At 40.5% G+C, this 19869-nt stretch overlaps 2 protein-coding genes across 14 annotated transcripts in view; one reads left to right on the plus strand and one right to left on the minus strand.

The window, feature by feature from the left end:
* Positions 1-2933: 2933 nt before the first annotated feature.
* On the minus strand, positions 2934-9122 carry DIMT1 (DIM1 rRNA methyltransferase and ribosome maturation factor). 2 transcript variants are annotated; one of them, XM_032441479.2, is made up of 12 exons: positions 9021-9122; positions 8862-8935; positions 8650-8736; positions 8413-8474; positions 8218-8311; positions 8079-8128; positions 7514-7637; positions 7317-7409; positions 5463-5527; positions 5093-5156; positions 4509-4615; positions 2934-3791 (listed from the first exon to the last, which is right to left on the minus strand). In XM_032441479.2, exons 1-12 carry the CDS (start codon positions 9073-9075, stop codon positions 3749-3751), a joined length of 918 nt encoding a protein of 305 aa, XP_032297370.2. In that variant the 5' UTR covers positions 9076-9122; the 3' UTR covers positions 2934-3748. The 2 variants fall into 2 exon arrangements, with proteins under 2 accessions (XP_032297370.2, XP_032297371.1); XM_032441480.2 differs by having other exon boundaries at positions 8218-8331.
* Positions 9123-9175: 53 nt separating this feature from the next.
* IPO11 (importin 11) overlaps positions 9176-19869 on the plus strand; it is a 63709-nt gene continuing 53015 nt past the window's right edge. For 4 of the 12 annotated variants that reach the window (XR_014939291.1, XR_014939292.1, XM_085528595.1 and 1 more), the window contains exons 1-7: positions 9326-9525; positions 9788-9925; positions 15569-15641; positions 15926-16069; positions 17549-17649; positions 18672-18744; positions 19628-19831. Coding sequence is in view for 10 of the 12 variants with exons in the window: in XM_085528595.1 (XP_085384721.1) it covers positions 15932-16069; positions 17549-17649; positions 18672-18744; positions 19628-19831 (516 nt within the window). In the remaining 2 variants the exon portion in view is untranslated. Of the gene's footprint in view, positions 9926-11914; positions 12090-15568; positions 15642-15925; positions 16070-17548; positions 17650-18671; positions 18745-19627; positions 19832-19869 lie in introns of those variants that run through there. The other 8 variants (XM_085528586.1, XM_085528588.1, XM_085528591.1 and 5 more) reach the window with 8 other exon arrangements.

The raw sequence follows: 19869 nt of genomic DNA on the forward strand, positions 1-19869 counted from the left end.
AAAATTGAACGATACAATGGGTTGTTAAAAACCACGTTGAAAGCAATGGGTGGTGGAACATTTAAGCACTGGGAGATGCATTTGGCAGAAGCCACCTGGTTGGTCAGCACCCAAGGATCTATCAATCATGATGGTCCAGCCAGCTCCCTACATACTGCCAAGAGAGATAGGGTCCCCATAGTACATGTAAAGAACATGTTGGGAAAAGCAGTTTGGGTCCTTCCAGCTACTGGGAAGGGAAAGTCTCTTCTGTTTTCACCCACGGATCTGGGTCCGCTTGGTGGGCAATGGAGAAAAATGGGGATATTCAGTGTGTACCACAAGAGATTTTGATGTTGGAGGAGTGCAGTCAGTAATTCCATATATATATATAGGTTTAGCCTCTTCTGTTTTTGCCCAGGGACCTGGGTCTGCTGCGTGGATGATGGAGAAAAATGGGGATATTCAGTGTGTACCACAAAGGATTTTGATGCTGGGGGAGTGCAGTCAGTAATTCCATGTATATATATGGGTTTGTGTGTGTGTGTGTGTTTAATCCTTGTTAATTATGGTTTGTTGGTATATATTAAGCATGATGTAGTGATATAGAATAAGGGGTGGAATGTCATGGTTTGATGATTTTTGGTTACTGGTATTCCACATCTTAACATCATGTAATGCAATGGGAGTTAATGGGAGTTAAAGTGTTAATGCTCCAGTTCTGGGTACCTGCCTGGAGAAGAACTCCATTCCCCGGGGGGCTTTGCGGTCAGAGAGGAGATAGAACTCCTGGCAAGGTGACCTGATCAGGCTCTTCTCTCATTCACCTCCTCTCTGCTGCATGTCCCAACTGCGCGCATCACTTCATTATTACTGTAAGGCCTACAGCGTTTCGGACAGTCTTTCCCTCATTATACTTCATTTATTAGCTTCAGTTCTAATTATATTGTATTACAGTGTATTATCTTGCATTCCGATACCATATTCAGTAAATTAGTTTGTTTCTGCTCAGATCATTGCCGCTGTTTTTAATTATTTTGGGTTCCCCTGTTTCCCTTTTCTGGAGGTGCGGATTTTGTGAAGTCCCTCCACCCCACGAGTCATGGAACCAGGCTGAAGCAGCCTGTCAACCACTGACAAGGACAAAGCATAGGAAGAATAAAATTTCATCACAGAACTCTGACAAATGCCTTGAGAGCTCACTAAGAATTGCAGCCATTGCCAGTGAAGTAGGGTGACACATTAGTTTCACAAATACCAGGTCATATACCTCACTGTTTTATGTTGCTATTGTTCACTTTATGTTCTGATAAATATCTTAAAATACTTTGTTGTTGATGTACAAGTACATATAAAATATATGTGGCCCAAGGCAATTCCTGTTTGCTCAATGTGGACCAGGCAACCCAAAAAGACACCCTTAGAGTATTTTGTAACACCAGTGAGTTCACTTGAGTTTCTTTAGCTAATTTAATTTCTAACATAACATATGAATATTGGGATATGGAATCACAGAATGACTTGGGTTGGAAGGGACCTCAAGGATCACCCAGTTCCATTCCTGCTCCCTGTGAGCAGACACCACCCATCTGATCAGGTTGCCCGGGACCCCATCTAGCATGGCCTGCAATGCCTCCAAGGATGGGGCATCCACAGCTCTGGGCAGCCTTTCCAATGCCTCACTGCCTTCTGAGTAAAGAATTTCTTCCTAACATCTAGCTTAAGTCTGTTGTTGTTGTTTAAATCCATTCAACCTTAACTATCACCATCTGCCTGCATAAAGTCTCTTCTGTTCATAAGCTCCTCTCAAGTACAGGAAGGCTGTGATTATGTCTCCCCCCAGCCTTCTTTCCTACAGGCTGAGCAAGCCTAGCTTCCCTAGCCTGTCTTCATAAGAGGGGTGCTGCAGCCGTCTGAACTTTGTGGCCCTCCTCTGGACACACTCCAGCTGCTCTACATCCTTTTTGTGTTTGGGGCCCCAGGCCTGTATGCAGTGATGTGGAACTGAGTCAGTCAAATCTCTTACAGAAGTCCAAGCAGTTGATAATCGTTTCTTCCTCCTCTGCTTGACTTTAATCCCAGGGAACAGAATGCTCCCACACTTTCAGAAAGCTGTCCTTAAACAGCTGCCAGCTCTGCTCCATTCCTTTACCCCTAAGAGGAGTTTCCCAGGGGATCTCATCCACTAACTCCTTAAAAAGCTGTAAGTTCACTCTCCTGAAGTAAAAGGTCCTGACTCTGTTCTTTGCCAGGCCCATATTCCTCAAGATCACAAACTATGCCAGGCCATAGTTGCTACAGCCCAGTCTGTCTCCAAACGTAACCCTCTTAATCATCTCCTTTGAGTTGCTGAGCACCAGGTCCACTAACACTGCACCCCATTCTGGGACATCCTGCATGAGAAACAGTTGCTTCCATACTATTCCTCTGCACAAACCTAGAGATGCAGCCAGGCTGTAGATCATAGTGGGTACCAAAGAGGACACGCAGAAAAGAGGCAATTAAATTCCGCCCACTTTCACTAATCCTTGCAAGTGACATGGCCTGTACAAGCTGAAATTGCAGCCCCTTAAGAAACTGACTGTGTGACAGACCTTGCTGTACTTACTGGATCTAAACCAAAGCTGAAGCAGTACGAACAAATACAAGCAACTAACGTGTCACAGCAGTGAATGATGTGGTCAATTACTATGATGGGCGGGCACTACTTGACAAGGACAATCATATTCTGTTTCCTGTGCTATAAAGCAACATTTATAAGGATGCACCAGAGAAACATTTGCTCCTGTGTTGCCTGCATATATTGCTGTTACTCCATAACCGTAATTCATAAACAGGTTCTACAAGTTAGAAAACAAGTAATTCAGTTTTCTGAAACACTCCTTCCTGAATATGCATGTTCCTGAATCACTGATTTTTAGAACTCTGTAAAATGAAGGTGAATTCTGGAGTACTTTTTGGTTATCTTTCTTCGCCATTTACTGTGGTCTTAAAGAAGATGAGATACCACACACAAAACAAATGACTGATGCTAGTTAATATAGTTAGTTATGCTCTCAGCTCTGCATGATGCCACAGTGCTATAGTTACCATTTTCCTGAACCTTAAGACAGATCAGAGTGGATTATGGCTGCTGTGTAGAGTTAATGCTAGCTTCTTCAAAAAAGCTATGCCTTGTCTTTAACAACAAACATGTCATCAAAACATTAAGCAACTTCACTCAGGACACTCATACAAAGCCTGTAAGACAAATGCTCTTGTTTCTGAAAAGCAATAACTGGGATTTCTTTAGCAGTATTAAGTTGCTAACAGACTTGGAATGCCATTGGCTCCTGGAGGACAAATGAAAGACGTGGTCATTTCAAATCAAGCATTTAACTGGAATTACTACAATCCCATTTTTGTTGCCAGATCAGATTATATCCTATTGTAGGAAGATACTGAGATGAAGTTCATGACTGAAGAATACAGATTTCAGTTATGGCAGCATCAATCCCCATGTCAAAGAGTATACTGAAAAATACAGTTTTGTTTGGAAGTCCAGCACTTCAGCCACAAAAGAACTGAATGCTTTTAAAATATGAAGTAGTATCTTCTCTTCTGTTGTTCATGATAAAATAGCACAAATTCTTCTTAGTAGGAACCAAAATGTGGATGCTGTATTCTGCTGCATTTGTGAAAAGAGCTTCTCCCTTTTCAGTCACTTGGGATTAGATAAGGTAAATACAGATAAGTAAATACAGAAGTTCTTTCGCTCTTCTGGTAAAGTCTATGAGAAATGGATGCCTTCCGAGTTGAAGCCATGCAAGAGTCTGAAAAAAGTGAGATATCCATGTCACAATTTCTACTAATTTATACAGGAGATTAAGTCATTAAGAAATGCTTACTGGCAAACTTTGAAGACAGGACATCCAAAATTAAATACAAGAAAGAATTGTTACACAGCTTATATTGGAAGTTACTACTAAGTTTGCCACCTTAGAGATACAGGTATACTTCCACTGCAGTTATTTATGTTGCATCTTATCAGGTTTCCTACATCTCTGTAAAGAGTGGTAACAGCACTGATTGTTGTGCTGACAAACATGTAGGAATTTCAGATGATTCCCATTCCAACTTAAAGTTAATAGCCAGAAGGTAGAGCACAGTATAGTAGGCAATTACTAATATTTCCAAATTATGGCATAGATTAAGGCCCAATCCTGAAAATAGGTAAGAGCCTGCAGAAAAATGACATTAGTCAATCATGTTATTAGAAGAAGAGAGGTAGAAGTGCCTAGTACACACATTACAGAAGTAGGGATCTTTATATGGTTGCTTATGAATACTGTAAGCAGCAGTTAAAATACAAACAGAGCTTAAGTGTTCAAGTCGGAAAGAAAAGAGTGTTTGGTATTCAGTGGAACATAGGGATACTACTTTTCCTATGTGACCCAATATTAATCTGTTCAGCATAGGTACAGGTGAATCCAAGAAGCAGGTGGAATCCAAAGAAACTTAAAAGGATGACTTAAAGAGAAAATAATTACCGAATGAAATCATCTATATCCATGGAACGGGCTCGTTTTTCAGAGTAACCTGTATCTTTTAGGACTGTCTGTATTTTCTCTGAAATTTTGAAGTTTTCAGGTATTTCCTATCAATGGAAAATAGGATACAAATTACTTTCCTAGTCAAAGCACAGAAAAATATCAATTTATTATTTCCCTTGCTTTTAGAAGACATCTTTTAAGCAATGTAAGCTGTATTTTTCTTTTCCCCCTATGGATTACTGTATTCTTGTGCCTGAAATGATACATTAGAACATTCACTATAAATGAATCACTAACAGTGTTGCTAAGCTGACACAAAGTTTTCATAGCAGACTGTGAGATCAGTCCTTGAGACATGTGCAGCCACAGCATTAACAATCTCCTCAGATTTAATTTTTTTCACTGCAATTTAGTAACAGTTTCAGATCTTACTTTAAGAAAAAAGTAGAATTCCTCCCAAAATCTTCTCAGACATGCTTTGACATGTTGAGCCTTTCCACTGTGATTTTTTATACTTATAACATTAGAATTTAGGTCACAGCACACACGCTTAAAATTTAATGTATCAAGAAGGAACTTACTGCATTATGTAAGGAACAATGAATTCGGTAGTTGTGATCCAGCAACTGCTCTACAGCACTTGACCTAAAAGAGATGTAAATCTAGAATGAAAGCTGATCTTTATTTTTTTCCTATCTGTTTGCCTTCACTATAAAAAGCAATTAATGATTACATAGAGTTGTTCTTTTTAAACAGGTACCTGTTAAAAGAGTTTTCTCCTAAAAGTTTCATTTTGTAAGAGTCTGTGATCTCAGCATAAACCCTCCTTCAAAGTTTATCCCAGACTCTGAAGGCACGCATTTAACACTGCTAGAAATTTTCATTAAGTGAATGGTTAACCACATGAGCTCTCAAAGCTTGAAAATTGTTCCTCAAATAGAATTTACTTACTTGAAGGCTGCAGAAAGTGTCTTGTTTTTCCTAACGAAGGCAATCCTTACCAGACCATCCCATTCCTGAAAGGAAAATACAGCTGCTACAATCAGGAATAAACACTTGGTAATTCTGCAATACTAAATGATCTTTCAGGAGAGTACCTTTCTCAAGAATTCCATGAAAACCCATACAATCTTGAACAAAGTAATACAAGTTGAGGAGAAGCAATAAAAAAATACATCACTCAATAAAACAATTTACTCTTTCCTGTGGCCAGCACCTCCAGGCCAAACTTTAACTGCTGTAGATGCAAGATGCTTCAAGAATATTTGGCTATTGCTGGACAAGGTTGAAAAAGTCTTTATTTTTTAAATACTTTGATCTTAAACTCCAAAAATACTATCTTGTAGCATCTGAGACTGTGAAGAGTCACTTGAAGACACTCTTAGACACTCCTTTTATCATAAACAACAAAGTCATCTGCCAGAAGAATCTCTGGGATGGCACTATGAAAGGTACATTACGAGTTGCAACTCTCTGACTGATGATGATGGAATTATTATCTCAGTTTTGTCAGAACCGGAATCATAGAACTGCTTATGTTGAAACAGACATTAAAGATCACATATTTCCAACTCATCTGCCATAGGCAGGGACAACTTCTATGTTATCGGTTACTCAAAGACCTCAACCAACATGGTGTGTAATGCCTCCTTAGATGGGGCAACCACAGCTTCTCTAGGAAGCCAGTGCCTGTGCCTCACTGCCCTCTGAGCAAAGAATTTCTTAACATCTTACCTAAAATCTCCTCTTCAGCTTAAAACCATTTTCCTTTCTCCTATCTGCCTCTGTAAAAGGTCAGTCTTCCTCTTGCTTATAAACTTCCTTTATGTAAAAGAAGATGGCAATGAGGTCTCTTCACAGACTTCTCCAGGCTTAACAAATACAGCTCCCTCAGCCTGCATTCACAGGAGGAGCATTGAAGTTGTCTTCAAATGACAACAACCATTTTTGAAGCCCTGTTCCAGTCCCATCCCAACATTTCTACATTCTTCTTGTGTTTAGGGCCCCAAGACTGAATGCAGTATTCCAGTTGAGGCCCCACAAGGGCAGATCAAAGGGGAACATTCCCATCCCTTATCCTGCTGGCCACCCCTGTTGATGCAGCCCAAGATACACTCAGTCTCCCAGGCTGCAAGCTCGTACTGCTGGCTTGCATCAAGCTTTGCATCCACAAGGATCCCTAGGTCCTCCTTTTCAAGGCAGCTCTCAAAGAGTTCTTTTCTTAGTATGCACACATATCTGGGACTGCTTGAAACACCTTGAAGTTGGCCTGGCTGAACTTCCTTAGGTTCACACAAGCCCACTTTTCAAGCCTCTCCAGGTCCCTCCCTCTGGATGGCATCCCTTCCTTCTGTTGTATCAACTGCACCACTCAGCTCAGAGTCATCTGCAAACTTCCTGAGGGTACACTGAATCCTGCTTTCCAGATTACTGGCAGAGATGCTGAAGAATACTCATCCTAAGATGTCTGTGGGTAAGACATCAGCCTCTACCTGGACACAGACCTGCTGACCACAACCTTCTGGCTGTGACCATCTAACCAATTCCTTCACTTCACCTTTCAAACCTACATCTTCTCAATCTATAGATAAATATGTGGTATGACAGCATGCCAAAGGCCTTGCAGAAGTTCAGGAAGATGTCATCACTACCTCTCCTTTGTTCACTGATTTTGTCACTCCATCCCAGAATTCCATCCAACTGACCCTTGGGGAAGTTACTCTGGCTGTTTTGTATCACCTCCTTGTCTTGCATGCAAGATAATAAGTAGTCCATTACATTGTTAGTAAAGTACATGATGCTCACCTGGAAGTTGATGGGTGGTGGTGGGTTCTTTGGCTCTATTCTGACAACACTGGATTCAACTTTAGGAGGAGGTTTGAAGTTGTTTTTCCCAACCTGTTAAAAGTTAAGCAGCTGCACGATTAAGCTGCATATCTCCACATTCACAGAAACGCAATTTCCTCTTCTATAGCTTTGTTATGTAATGCAGAATGGCATACCTTCATCAGATGGTCCACTCGAGCTAATAACTGAGTATTAATAGAAAGTCTGCAGTATAGCTTACTTCCTGGCTTTGCAACCAAACGAAGTGCAAATTCTCTTTGAAACATAAGTATTGCACACCTGGGAGAAACAGAAACGAGCAAAGAAATTCTAAGTTTAACCAACTTTTAAGTCAAAAGCCAACAAGCAGTTAGAAAACACAGTTTTTTTCCCCACTTGAAGAGTACACACACTAGCTTAGTTAATTAGCTTGGACTGCTAAAAAAAAAAAAGCCTTCAGTGAAAGCAGCTGAATTGTTTCAGAGCTACTACAGAATTGATCCTTTCAAACGGATGATGATCAGAGACAGGGGCTAGTCTCACAGTTTCATGCATGGCTAACAAATAATCTTGAGTACTTCTATGACAAATCCTTCAAATCCAAGTTCTCTAACCAGTAACATCAGTAAATGTTGTGACATATTGATATCTTGAGAACTAAAAATTTTTTTAGGAGTATCTATAAAACCTGGGGGGCTTTTTCTTCTACCTGGCAATCCAGAACATTGCTTCTCCACATACCTGAAAAAGGGTCTATGAAGCAATAACTTGAAAACAAACGGTGAAGAAATCTGAGAAAAAAGAGTAGTAATATCAGTACAACTTCTCAGCAATTATGAAAAAAAAAATAAAATGAATTGTCACGTTATTTAGTCTATACCTGGTAAGGCAAGTTGGCTACACACGCATCAAAGAATGGTAGGTCTGTTTTCAAGACATCTCCAACCTTGATTTCAAGTTTGTTTGCCAGACACCTATAGAACACCAGGGTTATCTTTAAATAAGTGTGTTGCCAGTGTTTGCCAAGGCAGCTCCACTGCTTTAAGTTTATGTAATTTCCACAGCTGATACTTACGTGCCTTGGACTCGTTTCTGAAGTTCACCCACAAGTCTGGGATCAATTTCACAAGCAATAACCTGAAAATAACATATATATTTGCAATGCTTCATATGAACTCCTGACTGGGGCTAAAATTACAATTGTAAAACAGGTACAAGCAAGTGCTGCGACAGGATTAAGCAGCTTTTCATCAGTCTATACGTGTTTTTTTCCCTGCCATCAGGAAAACATGCAAGAGATACAAAAACTTACCTTTTTCACTTTCTCCAGCATTTTTACAGTCAGGTTACCAGTTCCAGGGCCTACTTCCAGAACAACATCCGTGCGCCGCAACGCTGCCTAAGAATAAACAGCATGGCAGTGTTATTCTAGAATAAATCTTTATTGTAGTCATTCAGTTTCCAAATGGAAGGTCCGTGCAGCTCAGTAAGAGCACGAACTGCACCAACACCCGGAGCACGCACCTTCTCGATGATGCTGTTGACGACCAGGGGGTTCTTCAGGATGTGCTGCCCGGCGCTGGTGTTGAACAGGATCCCTGCGGCAGAGACAGGCCGTGCGGTCAGATCGCCAGCCCGACCGGCACATCCGCAACCCACGAGCCGTTCAAGGCTGGCACTCACCGTTGGCGCGGCCCTCCTGGAGCTGCTGCCGCTTCCTCCCCTTCACCTTCGGCATGGCGGCTCCGCTCCACGTGCGGCCAAGGGATGTCTGTGTGTGTGTGTGTGTGAGCGGGGCGGAGCTCCCGGCAGGCAGCACAGCATCGCGGGACTACGGCGGCCGCGTGGGGGCGGGAGGGTGGCGCTCCGCCCCGCCTGGGGCCGGGCAGCGCTCAGAGCTGCGACCGCCCCGTCACGGCTGTAGCACCGTCTCGTACTCTCACAGCGACGTAACTCGGAGGCGGGGCGCGGGGTGGAGCGGGGCGGCCTTCCGCGACCCGTGGCGTGCTGTGGTGTGGCGGGCTGGGCTGGTTGGGGGTGCGGCGCCGAGCGGGGCTGGTCGGTGCTGGGCCCGGCGCGCTGCGGCGTGGAGGCGGCAGGGAGCGGCGGGACGAGCGGAGGGAGCGGCCTGTGCCGGGCGGGGCGAGCCGACAAGTTGCGCGGCGTCGTGCGCGGCTCTTCGGGCGCTGTGAGTCGGGCAGGTGCCGCTGTTCCATTGCCGCGGGCCCGACGGGACGAGCGATCCGCGCTGCCATCGTGTGATCCGCACGGCCACGGGGCCGCAACGAACGGGTCCGAGCGGGGAGCGCCGAGGGGAGCCGCGTATTCACACACGGCTGTTTTGTGCCCTTAGGCTGACAGCACACGGGAAAGCAGCTGCTCCCCAAGTCGCGTAGAGGGGCTCGGCACGGCTGCGGTGAGTTCAGTCTGCCCTTTCTGTTGCCTTACAGCACGTGTGAGGTGTCACGGCCCCGCAGCTGCCTTCGAAGCTGGCTTCGACTTCCTGGAGCTCCGGCGCTCGCCTGTGTCGCTGCCTGTCCTGTCCCATCGCTGTGCCTCTCTGTTAGGAGGCTGTGTGCCATAAATCCGTATGTATGCCATTCTAAAGGCTTTTATTGCCCCAAAATGAACGTGTTACGCTTTTAAAAGCATATCATCAGGTGTAGGTTTTAACTGCTTGTTGGAATGGTTTAATGTGAATTTATTTGATTAATTAAGCAGTTAATAATTAGTTTAATGCCTCTGTGTGAGAGCAGGCTGAAGTTTGCGTTTTTATGTCTGCTGTTGTGAAGTATTCAGTCATGTTTATGAAATGGCAAAGGTGAGCAGAGTTTGGGAGAAATTAGATGAATGAGATGGGCTGTGTGAGTTTAAATCATCATGGTAAGTTTCCAGTGACTGGAAAAGGGGAAGCATAACCCTCATTTTCTAAAAGGGGAAAAAAAATATGCAGGGAACTGAAACATTTACCTGGACTTGTGCAAAGTGTTTGGCTTTGTCCCCTGCAATGTCTTGGCCTCCAAATTGGAGAAAAATGGATTTGACGGATGGTCCACTTGCTGGATAAGGAATTGGCAGGATGGTTGTACTCAGAGAGTTGTGGTCAGCAGCTCAGTGTCCAGGTGGAAACAGATGACAAGTGGTGTGCCTCTCAGGCCAGTACTGTTTAACATCTTTGCAGTGGGATTGAGTTTACCCTCATGGCAGATGACACAAAGCTGGGTGGTGTGGTTAACATACTAGTGGAAAGGGATACCCAGCGGCTATCTTGGTCCAGAGGGACCTTGACAGGCTTGAGAGATAGGTCCGTTCCAACCTCTTGGTGTTTAGCGAGGCCAAGTGCAAGGCCTTTGGGCAGTCCCAAGCAGAGACACAGGTTGGGTGGAGAATGGCTTGAGAGCAGCCCTGAGGAGAAGGACTTGGGAGTGTCAGTTGGTGAAAGGCTCAGTGTGAACCAGGAATGAACTCTTGCAACCCAGAAGGCCAACCGTATCCTGATAAGAATGGGCAGCAGGCGATTATGCCCCGTGATACTCCAACAGGAATACTGCGCCCAGTTCTGGGGGCCCCAACACAAGAAGGACATGGAACTGTTGGAGCAGGTCCAGACAAAGGCCATGAAAATGATCTGAGGGCTGGTACAACTACAGGGACAGGTTGTGGTTTCAGCCTGGAGAAGAGGAGTCTCTGAGGTGGCATTATAGTGGCCTTTCAGTACCTGCAGGGGGTCTACAGGAAAGCTGTGGAGGGACTATTTGTAAGGGCATGTAGTGACAGGTTGAGGGGAAATAGCTTTAAACTGGAAGAGGGTGGATTTAAACTAGATATAGGAAGAAATTATTTACTGTGTGGGTGGTGGGACACAGGAACAGGTTGCTTGGAGAAGTTCTGGATGCCCCCTCCCTAGATTTGTTCAGGGCCAGCCTGGATGGGGCTTTGAGCAACCTGGTCTGGAGGGATGTGTCCCTGCTTATAGCAGGGGGGTTGGAATTGGATGTTAGTGAAGGTCACTTTCAACCATTCTGTGATTCTTTGAAACCTTACTGATAAAGAATGAAAATATTTCTTCCTTTGTGCATTCCTTTCTCCTTTTTCTGTGTTGTTGGTGCTGAGCCCCGTGACATGTTTTTTCCTGAGCAGTGTCCAACCATCCTCCTTTGAATAGTCCCACTATCATTTCTTATTGCCTGCACCTTCTGTAAGGAGTTTTGGTCAGTTTGCTTTTGTTCTTGTGTTCCACCTTCTTTCTTTGCCCTGCCACCTTTCTTTTTCCCATGTCAGCTGATTTTTATTTCAAATATGGGTTTTAGTTCCACTGTACCAATAGGTTTGTATGCAGATTCTGTTGTGAGTTGTAGTCTACCAAAATTCATTCTAACATAGATGTGTTTATTTTTCTTCCTTATTACAACTATAATTGGGCAAAGTGTAGATGATGTTTCCTATTTACATAAAGAAATAATGAGCTATTTTTGAAAGTCTTCCTAAGGACTAACATGCAGTTGTGGTGATTTTGGTCATTAGAGTAGTTGCTAACTATAATACTTGTAGTATTTTTGTTTGTTTTTGCTGCTCAGTAGGAACATGAACATCTAGTGTGATTGACACAGGCACTATAACCTCAGGAAAAGAGGCTCGTAAGAAGATGATGGAGAGAGGTTGGAATAATTGCCAGCTGTTCCTGAAATTGAAATGCTTACAGTCACTGCTGATGGCATGGAACACTGACAGCAATGCTAGCTTTCATCTGAAGTATGTTTTCAGAAGACAAGCCATTGCTGTTTCTTGTGTCTGTTCAGAACAGAAATTTTGTTTTTCCTGTTTTCCTCAAAACAAATGTGCTGAAAAAAAAGTCTCTACTTGAATCTCCCAATCTGCAGCTTCTAGCTTTTAGCCCCTGTAGTGTCATCTGCATTAACCTGGAGTCATTCTTGCCTTCTTTGTATGTGCCCCTCCTGTGGTCATTTTTATGTGTCTTTTCAGCCAACCTGTAGCTCCCACATTATCAGACTGAACACAACCTCTATTCGTAAGTCCTTTACTCCAACCTCCTTTTGTGAGTCCTCTATCCATAAGTGGTAACACCCCTGAAGCCACTTGCCATATTCCTCCTAAAGTCATCCAATATGTAGTTAACATTATTTTCAGTGAGAACACTGTATTTTTGTGAAATATTAGTTTCAGAGAATCTAACTGAAACTGTTTCTGTACTTCATCGTGGTGGAAAATATTTCATTGAATTAACAAAAGATAACAAAGTTATACAAATTAATTCCTTGGGTATGTGTGAGTTACTATGCTGATTCTTTGGAGTGTAGAAAAAGCAAAGGTTTTAGATATTTTCTGGTAACATTTTTTGCCCATTTGCAGATATGTAGCTGTTCTTGGTTTGTTTTCATAGCTAACGCAATTCTAGAATTTGATTGTATTTCAGTGTTACGAGAAAAGAACCTGAATACTCACCTTCCTCCATCTTCAGTCATTTAAAGAGTGCAAGGGCAAGCACAGATTTTATTTATAAACTGTAAACAAAAATTACCCCATCTTCAGCAAAATCACTACCTTTGTAGTTGTTGTGTTGCTCATCACCTAATGTTGTTTGAGGAATTAGAGTCGACAGTGCCCGTGTGTGGATGACTAGACATCTTGAGGGCAGTTAAATTCAGATGCCCTATATCTAGTAAGTCCTCAAACCAGAGTCTTGTGGAGGAAATAACACTGAAGGATCGTCTGCTTCTGATAATCTTACTTGGGCATCTGTATGGTCTTTCTCAGAGACAAAAATAATCAGTTAAGTAACTTTTTATTCTGACCTTTTAAGGTCATTCCTCTAGCAATGCCTGCCCATATTTTTATGACTTTTTTTTAGTGAAAATATAAACTTTTTAACGTATGTTTGAAGCTTTGTAAACATGTTTGTTTTGTTTTGTTTTTGTTATCCATATCTGTCAGGTAATCACTTTGAAACAAGAAAATGGTGAAATCCTGGTGGGTATTTGTGTTGTACTAACTTCAGTAAGTCAGTCATCTGACAAGACCTGTTGTTGGTGAAGCACATAAAGTTTTAGTGATCATACCATTCCCAGGGAAGGAGGTGAAAGAAAGAAAGGCTGCCTTTTTTTTTTTCTTTTTCTTTTTTTTTTTTTTTTTCTCCTGTATCCTTCTTGCATTGAATATTGATATCAAACACTGGGATGTGTGCTGCAGAATCAGTGTTGATAGGCAGGCAGCTTTCTGAGTAACTTTTAGAAGTTCTGTAGGGGGGAGTGGGTTCATTTCACATTGAAACTAATTGCTGTTTTGTTGTTATTTTTTACTAGGTGCTTGTTCAGTGGTGTGGGACTGTGGGATAAGAATGTACTTCTTCTGGAATGAAAATAATTTGGCTTTTAAATAGAAACAAGCGAAGTCACTTCAAATACAGAGTATAATTTTGGTCAAGCAGGAATTGAGCTGTGATTTCCTCCTTAATGCAAGCTCTGTGCCTACTTCTCTCAGCTTTTCACACGTTTACTTCTTTTCCTCCTTTCCTTTCCATCACTTACTTTTTTAGGGTCTGTGAAACTCTGTTGGCTAGGCTAGACAAACTTCCTTTATGCAGTGATTATACCAGAAAAATCTGAATATACATTTTATTGATGCTTTGTGTGAGCTTAGTTTACTGAAGCTGTTAGTGCTTTGCAATAGAGATCCTATTGTGATCCTTTCCTTTCAAGTTAATCCTGTTTTTCTGTGCTGTCAATTTGTTCCTAGTGAATTTTGGCTGTTCAGTGAGGTAGACAGACTGAGGTGTTCAAGATATAAAGTATCTGCAGAAAATAAAGACATTGCATTATTTCACCTAAATACCTCTTAATACTCCCTGTGATGTCAACGACATTATTTGCAGGTTTCTCATTTAGTGATTATTTTGAATGAAAAAATGAACCTGTCAAGACTTCTAGTATAACATCAGGGCTTTACTTTGATGTTGATTCTTTGTTCTGGGCGCTGTTCCACAAAGGGAAAACCATTTCCAGTTGGATTTTACTGTATAAGTCAAGGTCCTGGTTTTGTGGAAATTGATGGTCTCCTAAGAAGCAAGCTGAGGATTTGGGTGCTTAAATTTGTTATGGTCTCATAATTGTAGGAAATTTGTAGGGGATCTGTAGGGTGATGAAGGTTAAAATGATTGGTACAAGTAGTTGAGGAGAAATAGGAAGCATTTTGGCTTTGCAGTGCCAAAGAGAGATACAAAGCAGAGAGATACAAAGATATATTGTATGGAAGGTATAAAGCAGAAGATTACTTGTTTGTTCTTATTAGTTATTGCTGTTAAGAGATTATTTAGTGGTTACTAGTTTTGAAAGTATGCTTTTTTTTTAATTTATCTGTGAGTTTTTAACTTGAAAACATTTTTTTTGTCGGTTTTCGTTAAGGAGGATGTAAATTGTGAGGTCTTTAATCTTGTTCGTTTATTTTGATGTTAGGATGATGTTTTTCTCAAAAATTAAAATTTCAGACCTGTTTTGGAATAAGGGTTGATTTGTGACTTTCTTAATGTAATCCTGTCAAGTTTCCACTTAATTTTTTTTGTGTGAATGTTGAAATGATAAGCTTTGCTTTCTAATATTGAAGAAAGGTAAATTCTTGAGCCTTTTCGTAGAAATAATCTGTGCTTGGTTGTTTAAGAGAATTAAGTATAGTAATATTTTAAATCAGATCTATATTGCAGTAAGTTTACTTAGGTTATAAATAAGAACTTCTATAGGCAGAAAACTGGCTATGCTCACTGTCAGATGTAATTGTTTCTGTGTATTTTCCTCTTTATTTCATTGTAATTCTTCTTCTGCAGTCATTATAAATGTAATCTCTGCCTTGTGTCAACCAGAGAGTAATGATTTTGTTTTTCTTTACACCGTGTAAATATGTATTTATGTTTGAAATTAAGCAGTTGACATTCTCAGTTTGTCTGATTGGTCTATTGTATGTTAAATAGATAATAAATACATGTATATTGAGGAAAATTCAGTTTCATTTAGAACTCTAGTTGAGTAGAATTCCACAATTCACCCTCTTTTGAATAGACATAAAATGCCTGGATTCTAGATGGACAGTTGGAGTAGCTGGTGTAGAGGTCTTAGAGATTTTATGAATTACAGAAATTAACTATCTGAAATGTATCACCTTTTCTTTAGGAGCAAAATTATTCAGTAAATAGCTTTTAATACTCTACATCTTGCTTGTTTCAGGTAACCTCATGGTTTTACCTGCTTACTTCTGAAGTTCTAGTTGCAGTTTGCTGTCTGCTGTGCTTCACACAAGGTAACCAATTAATATCCAGATATTTTCTCTAATCCTTCAAATCTAGTAAACATGCTCATAGTTATAGATTATGCTTGCTTTTACTGTGGAGAATTTTCTGAAAGTAAATTAGTTTAATCAGTCTGTACCTTGACAGTGCTTATGAGTGGGTGGGATGTTATCTTACACTATGTAGTCTAATAAAAAATCAGTACAGGATGTTTAGATAATGTGCATAGAAATTACCAGTCTATATTTGCTGTCTTTTTTTTCTTAAGTGTTTTTTCTTTTTTCAATGCTCTCAGGTTTTCATGGATCTCAACAGTGCAAGCAGTATTGTTTTGCAAGTCTTGACCCAAGCTACCAGTCAAGATACTGTAGTGCTGAAGCCAGCTGAGGAACAACTGAAGCAGTGGGAGACACAGCCAGGCTTTTACTCTGTATTGTTGGTAAGATACGATGAAAAAAGTGCCGTTTCTTAAACTGTCAGCAAGCTGAAGGTGGCTTTTTAGAATAGTGTTGTATAGTTACCTCTGGCTGAGGGTGGCATTGAGTTGTCATGGTCCAGCTTGCTGGTGTTCTTACACAAGCTGTGCTTGGCATTGTTCTTGCTGTTGCTGAGGAGATTTGATTGCCAGTCATTTAGGTAAAGGAGGAAATAGAACTTCTAGCAGCATGAGTGGTTGAGCCTCTAGTGTTAAACCTGCTACTGGCATGTTTTGAGATATTAGAAGATAGCAGATGGCCAGGAGGACCCTTGCTGAAGGAGGTGGTAACATTGGTATGTACCTAGGCAGTACCACCTTTGTTGTGGAGGTGATGCGTATTGGGACAGTTTTCATAGAATAAAAGCTTCTTCAGTGTATTCAGTTTGATACTCAGGTAGTACTGATTTCCTTCTTGTCTGTGATAGAGGGTTTTCTAGGGAGATTAGATGACCTGGCTGGTAGTAAGGTTCCAGGAATAGGGAAGATGAGAACCTTCTTTTACTGCTACTGCTGATGAAACAGATCTGTTAATATCATGCAAGGTGATGAACTACATATTCTCTAAGAAGCAGAGAATCTCTACTTCTTTGTTTAACTTCATTATGGCACTTAGACTGTCTGGAAGAAAAGGTATTTGGTACCTTCTTAGTGGAGCAAGGGTTGTAGCAGCTGGTTGTAAATGAAGAGTTGTTAAGACATTCAATCCCTATGGGAAAGGGAAATAATGTAATTACTGATGTCAGATACCTCTTCTGGGATAAAGAGAATAGAGAAAAGTATAATGTGTGATGAAATGTGTATCTTTGAATCTACAGTTTGTAGTACCTAGATGTTGTTACGTGTTTTTGTACTTCTTTTGTAGTTGTTACATACCTTGTGATGAATAGAAATGGAAAGGCAGTTAGAATGCTTGTTTGTTTTGTGAAATAGGCTCTGTCTTTTGCCAGTTCTATGAGTTTTTATTGTTTAGCTTTGTTCCTGTAATTCTGTGGCAGCATTACAGCTACAACCTTTGATGTTTATCTAATGGTTGCTAGTTAATTTTCAAAAGCACCATGTAAAATAATTACTGTATGCATTTGTGCATACATGTACATACATGTGTGTAGGAATGTGTGTATGAATGAATATGTATATGTATGTCTTTAGCAGTTGAAGCTAATTTTCAGACACAAGCATAGGCAAACTGACAGTTTCTATCCTACCAGCATTGAGCATTTTTGTAAGCTCTTAATATTAGTTGTAACATATTTTGCTTGTCTGTCAAATGCTGACTGATGCGATTTGTTTCTATACACTCTTGTACACAGAAGGGTGTGTTTGTGCATGTGTATGTCTATACATTTGCCAGTGCGTGTTTTTGTGCAGCTTCTTTCTGTTTGATCACTTTTAACTTTTTTTTTTTTTCTTTTTTTTCTTTTAAAAAAACACAACCAACAGAACATCTTTACAAATCATGCCCTGGATGTGAATGTCAGATGGTTAGCTGTATTGTATTTTAAAAATGGAATTGATCGTTACTGGAGACGAGTTGCACCGCAGTAAGTTCTGACTACCTTTCTCTTAACCTGCAGTAGCTGAAGTTCTGGTGTCCAGCAGATGTCAGTGTTGGACTGTGTGGATGGTAAATTCTTTGGTGATCCTGTGAGTTGTTGAAGACTTGTGTGTGTCACATAAAAATGCACTCTACCACCTGAATCCTTATTAATTTCATAAATTCTATAACTTTCTGTCCACTTGGCTTATCATAAATTTCTGTACTTAAGGTGTCTCTTCTTTTGCTTTGCTTGTAAATGCCAAAGCTAACTTATAATATTTTTATTTGTAGTAATGAGTTGTGGGTTTACTGTTTTGGGGATGCTTGACACAAGAGACAGTTAAGGCAAGGGCCTTCATGAGCTCACAAAATAATGGAAATCATAACGTTGAACAATTGGAACATGTTCTTTGTTTGCTGTTCCTTAAGGCGACAGATCTCTGTAATCACTGAAATGTGCAGGCTGTAATTAATTGAGGTTAGATTTCTTAGGTGCATTAATAGTGTCTTCCATGCTGTAGAAGCCATTCAGATTATGCCTGCATATTTGGAAATTACATGCTGTGTTTGTGTATTTACAAATACAACAAAAATACAAGCACCGTGGAAATTTTTCTTCTGTCAGTAAATGAAAGTACACGGACTCCATAATTAAAAGTCAGTTTTTACTTTGTATAGTTTTTCTTGTCTCAATATCTTACTCTGTGCTTCTCTTTTACCAATTGGGTCTGTGTAGGTCACAGTAAAACCTGATGCCAAAAGACCTTATAAATACTTGAGTGTTTCACTTTTCCTTCACATACGTTGAGATAGTTGAAAAACAAGGGTTGGCATCTTCATGGTTTACATTTGCACATTATTTTCTTTGAATATATATTTCAGTTTGACAGTCTTCACCCCATCACTACAGTGCACAAATTGTAGTAATTGTTTAACTTCTGTGTCTAACAGTAGTGACAAGTCTAAATAAGAATTACTGAGTTTTGTTGGAAATGAAATTATATTCTAATAAATGTATCCTGACAGTGCTCTTTCTGAAGAAGAAAAAACAACATTGCGTGCTGGACTTATTGCCAACTTTAATGAACCAGTGAATCAGGTAGGTGATAATTAACTGATTTGGTATATATATCATAATTCAGTATTCTTTGTCTTTAGCTGTTATTGCTTAGTTTTGCTTTTTGTTCTGTTGCTGGTTGCAGTGACAGTTTGTTACCCTTTGCTGTTTATGCAGACATTTGGTGAGATAGTTCATGGAATGGATGTAGCCCAAGAATGACTTTTTCCACTCCCCCTCCTTAGTGACTTTCTTTTTTCAGATGTGTCTGTACACTGATCTGTCTCTCAGTGTAACTGCATCAGGAAGGGTGGTGGCAGTGGTGTAGCAGGAATGAGCTGTTAAGAATATTGCAGCATAGACCCAGTTAAGCAATATTGCTGCCTCGTGTCTAATCATTGCATAAGAGAACTTAAATAAACGCAATAAAGATTCAGTAGGATAGTGTCTAGTCATACGTAATTTAAAGTGACTAAGCTGCTGTTTTGATTAGAATGAGGAGTTACTGTTGAGTTTTGAGCCATTAACATTGGCTCTAAATATTCATATGCAAGATGAATCAGTCTTCCTTCTGCTAATGGATTCTTGCTTATACAAATAGAAGATTCTAGAAGGAATTATTAGTTAATATTTTAAGCTAGGTCTTGACTTTGATCACTTTAGTAGTCTTAATGTGAAATGTAAACATTGCTTCCAGTTTAGCATTTTTCTTAATATTTAATCATAAAGTTGAAATAGGTTTTTTTTGCACACTTTAAAACAGCTTTAGGAAAAAAAAAAAAAAAAAGGTGCAAAAACTTGCTAAGTTAACTTGGTTTTAATTGAGGCTTTGGCTGTTAAATTCTGCAGTGTTTGTTTCCTGGATGGTCTTTGACTTTATGGTACCTGTGTATTGTTTTGATTTTTGTTTCGTTTTATTTTTCAGATAGCAACTCAGATCTCTGTACTCATTGCTAAAGTTGCCAGGGTGGACTGCCCAAGGCAATGGCCAGAACTTATACCCACACTTCTAGAATCTGTGAAAGTCCAAGATGACCTCCGACAGCACAGAGCGTTACTTACATTTTATCATGTTACGAAGACCCTGGCTTCCAAACGACTTGCTGCAGACAGGAAACTTTTCTATGATGTAAGTAACGTGATACAGTGATGTACAGCATAAGAAAA

This window comes from Coturnix japonica, chromosome Z, assembly GCF_054131305.1.
Source record: "Coturnix japonica strain WE chromosome Z, WE-NBRP24, whole genome shotgun sequence".
Classification (NCBI taxonomy): domain Eukaryota; kingdom Metazoa; phylum Chordata; class Aves; order Galliformes; family Phasianidae; genus Coturnix; species Coturnix japonica.

Excerpts from the sequence above, each read along its gene's own strand:
- DIMT1 (XM_032441479.2), bottom strand. The coding sequence starts at position 9,075 with ATGCCGAAGGTGAAGGGGAGGAAGCGGCAGCAGCTCCAGGAGGGCCGC. Across the intron at positions 4,616-5,092 it reads ATTGTTCCTTACATAATGCA|GAAATACCTGAAAACTTCAA; the intron begins GTAAGTTCCTTC and ends TTCCATTGATAG. Across the intron at positions 3,792-4,508 it reads GATATAGATGATTTCATTCG|ACTCTTGCATGGCTTCAACT; the intron begins GTAATTATTTTC and ends CACTTTTTTCAG.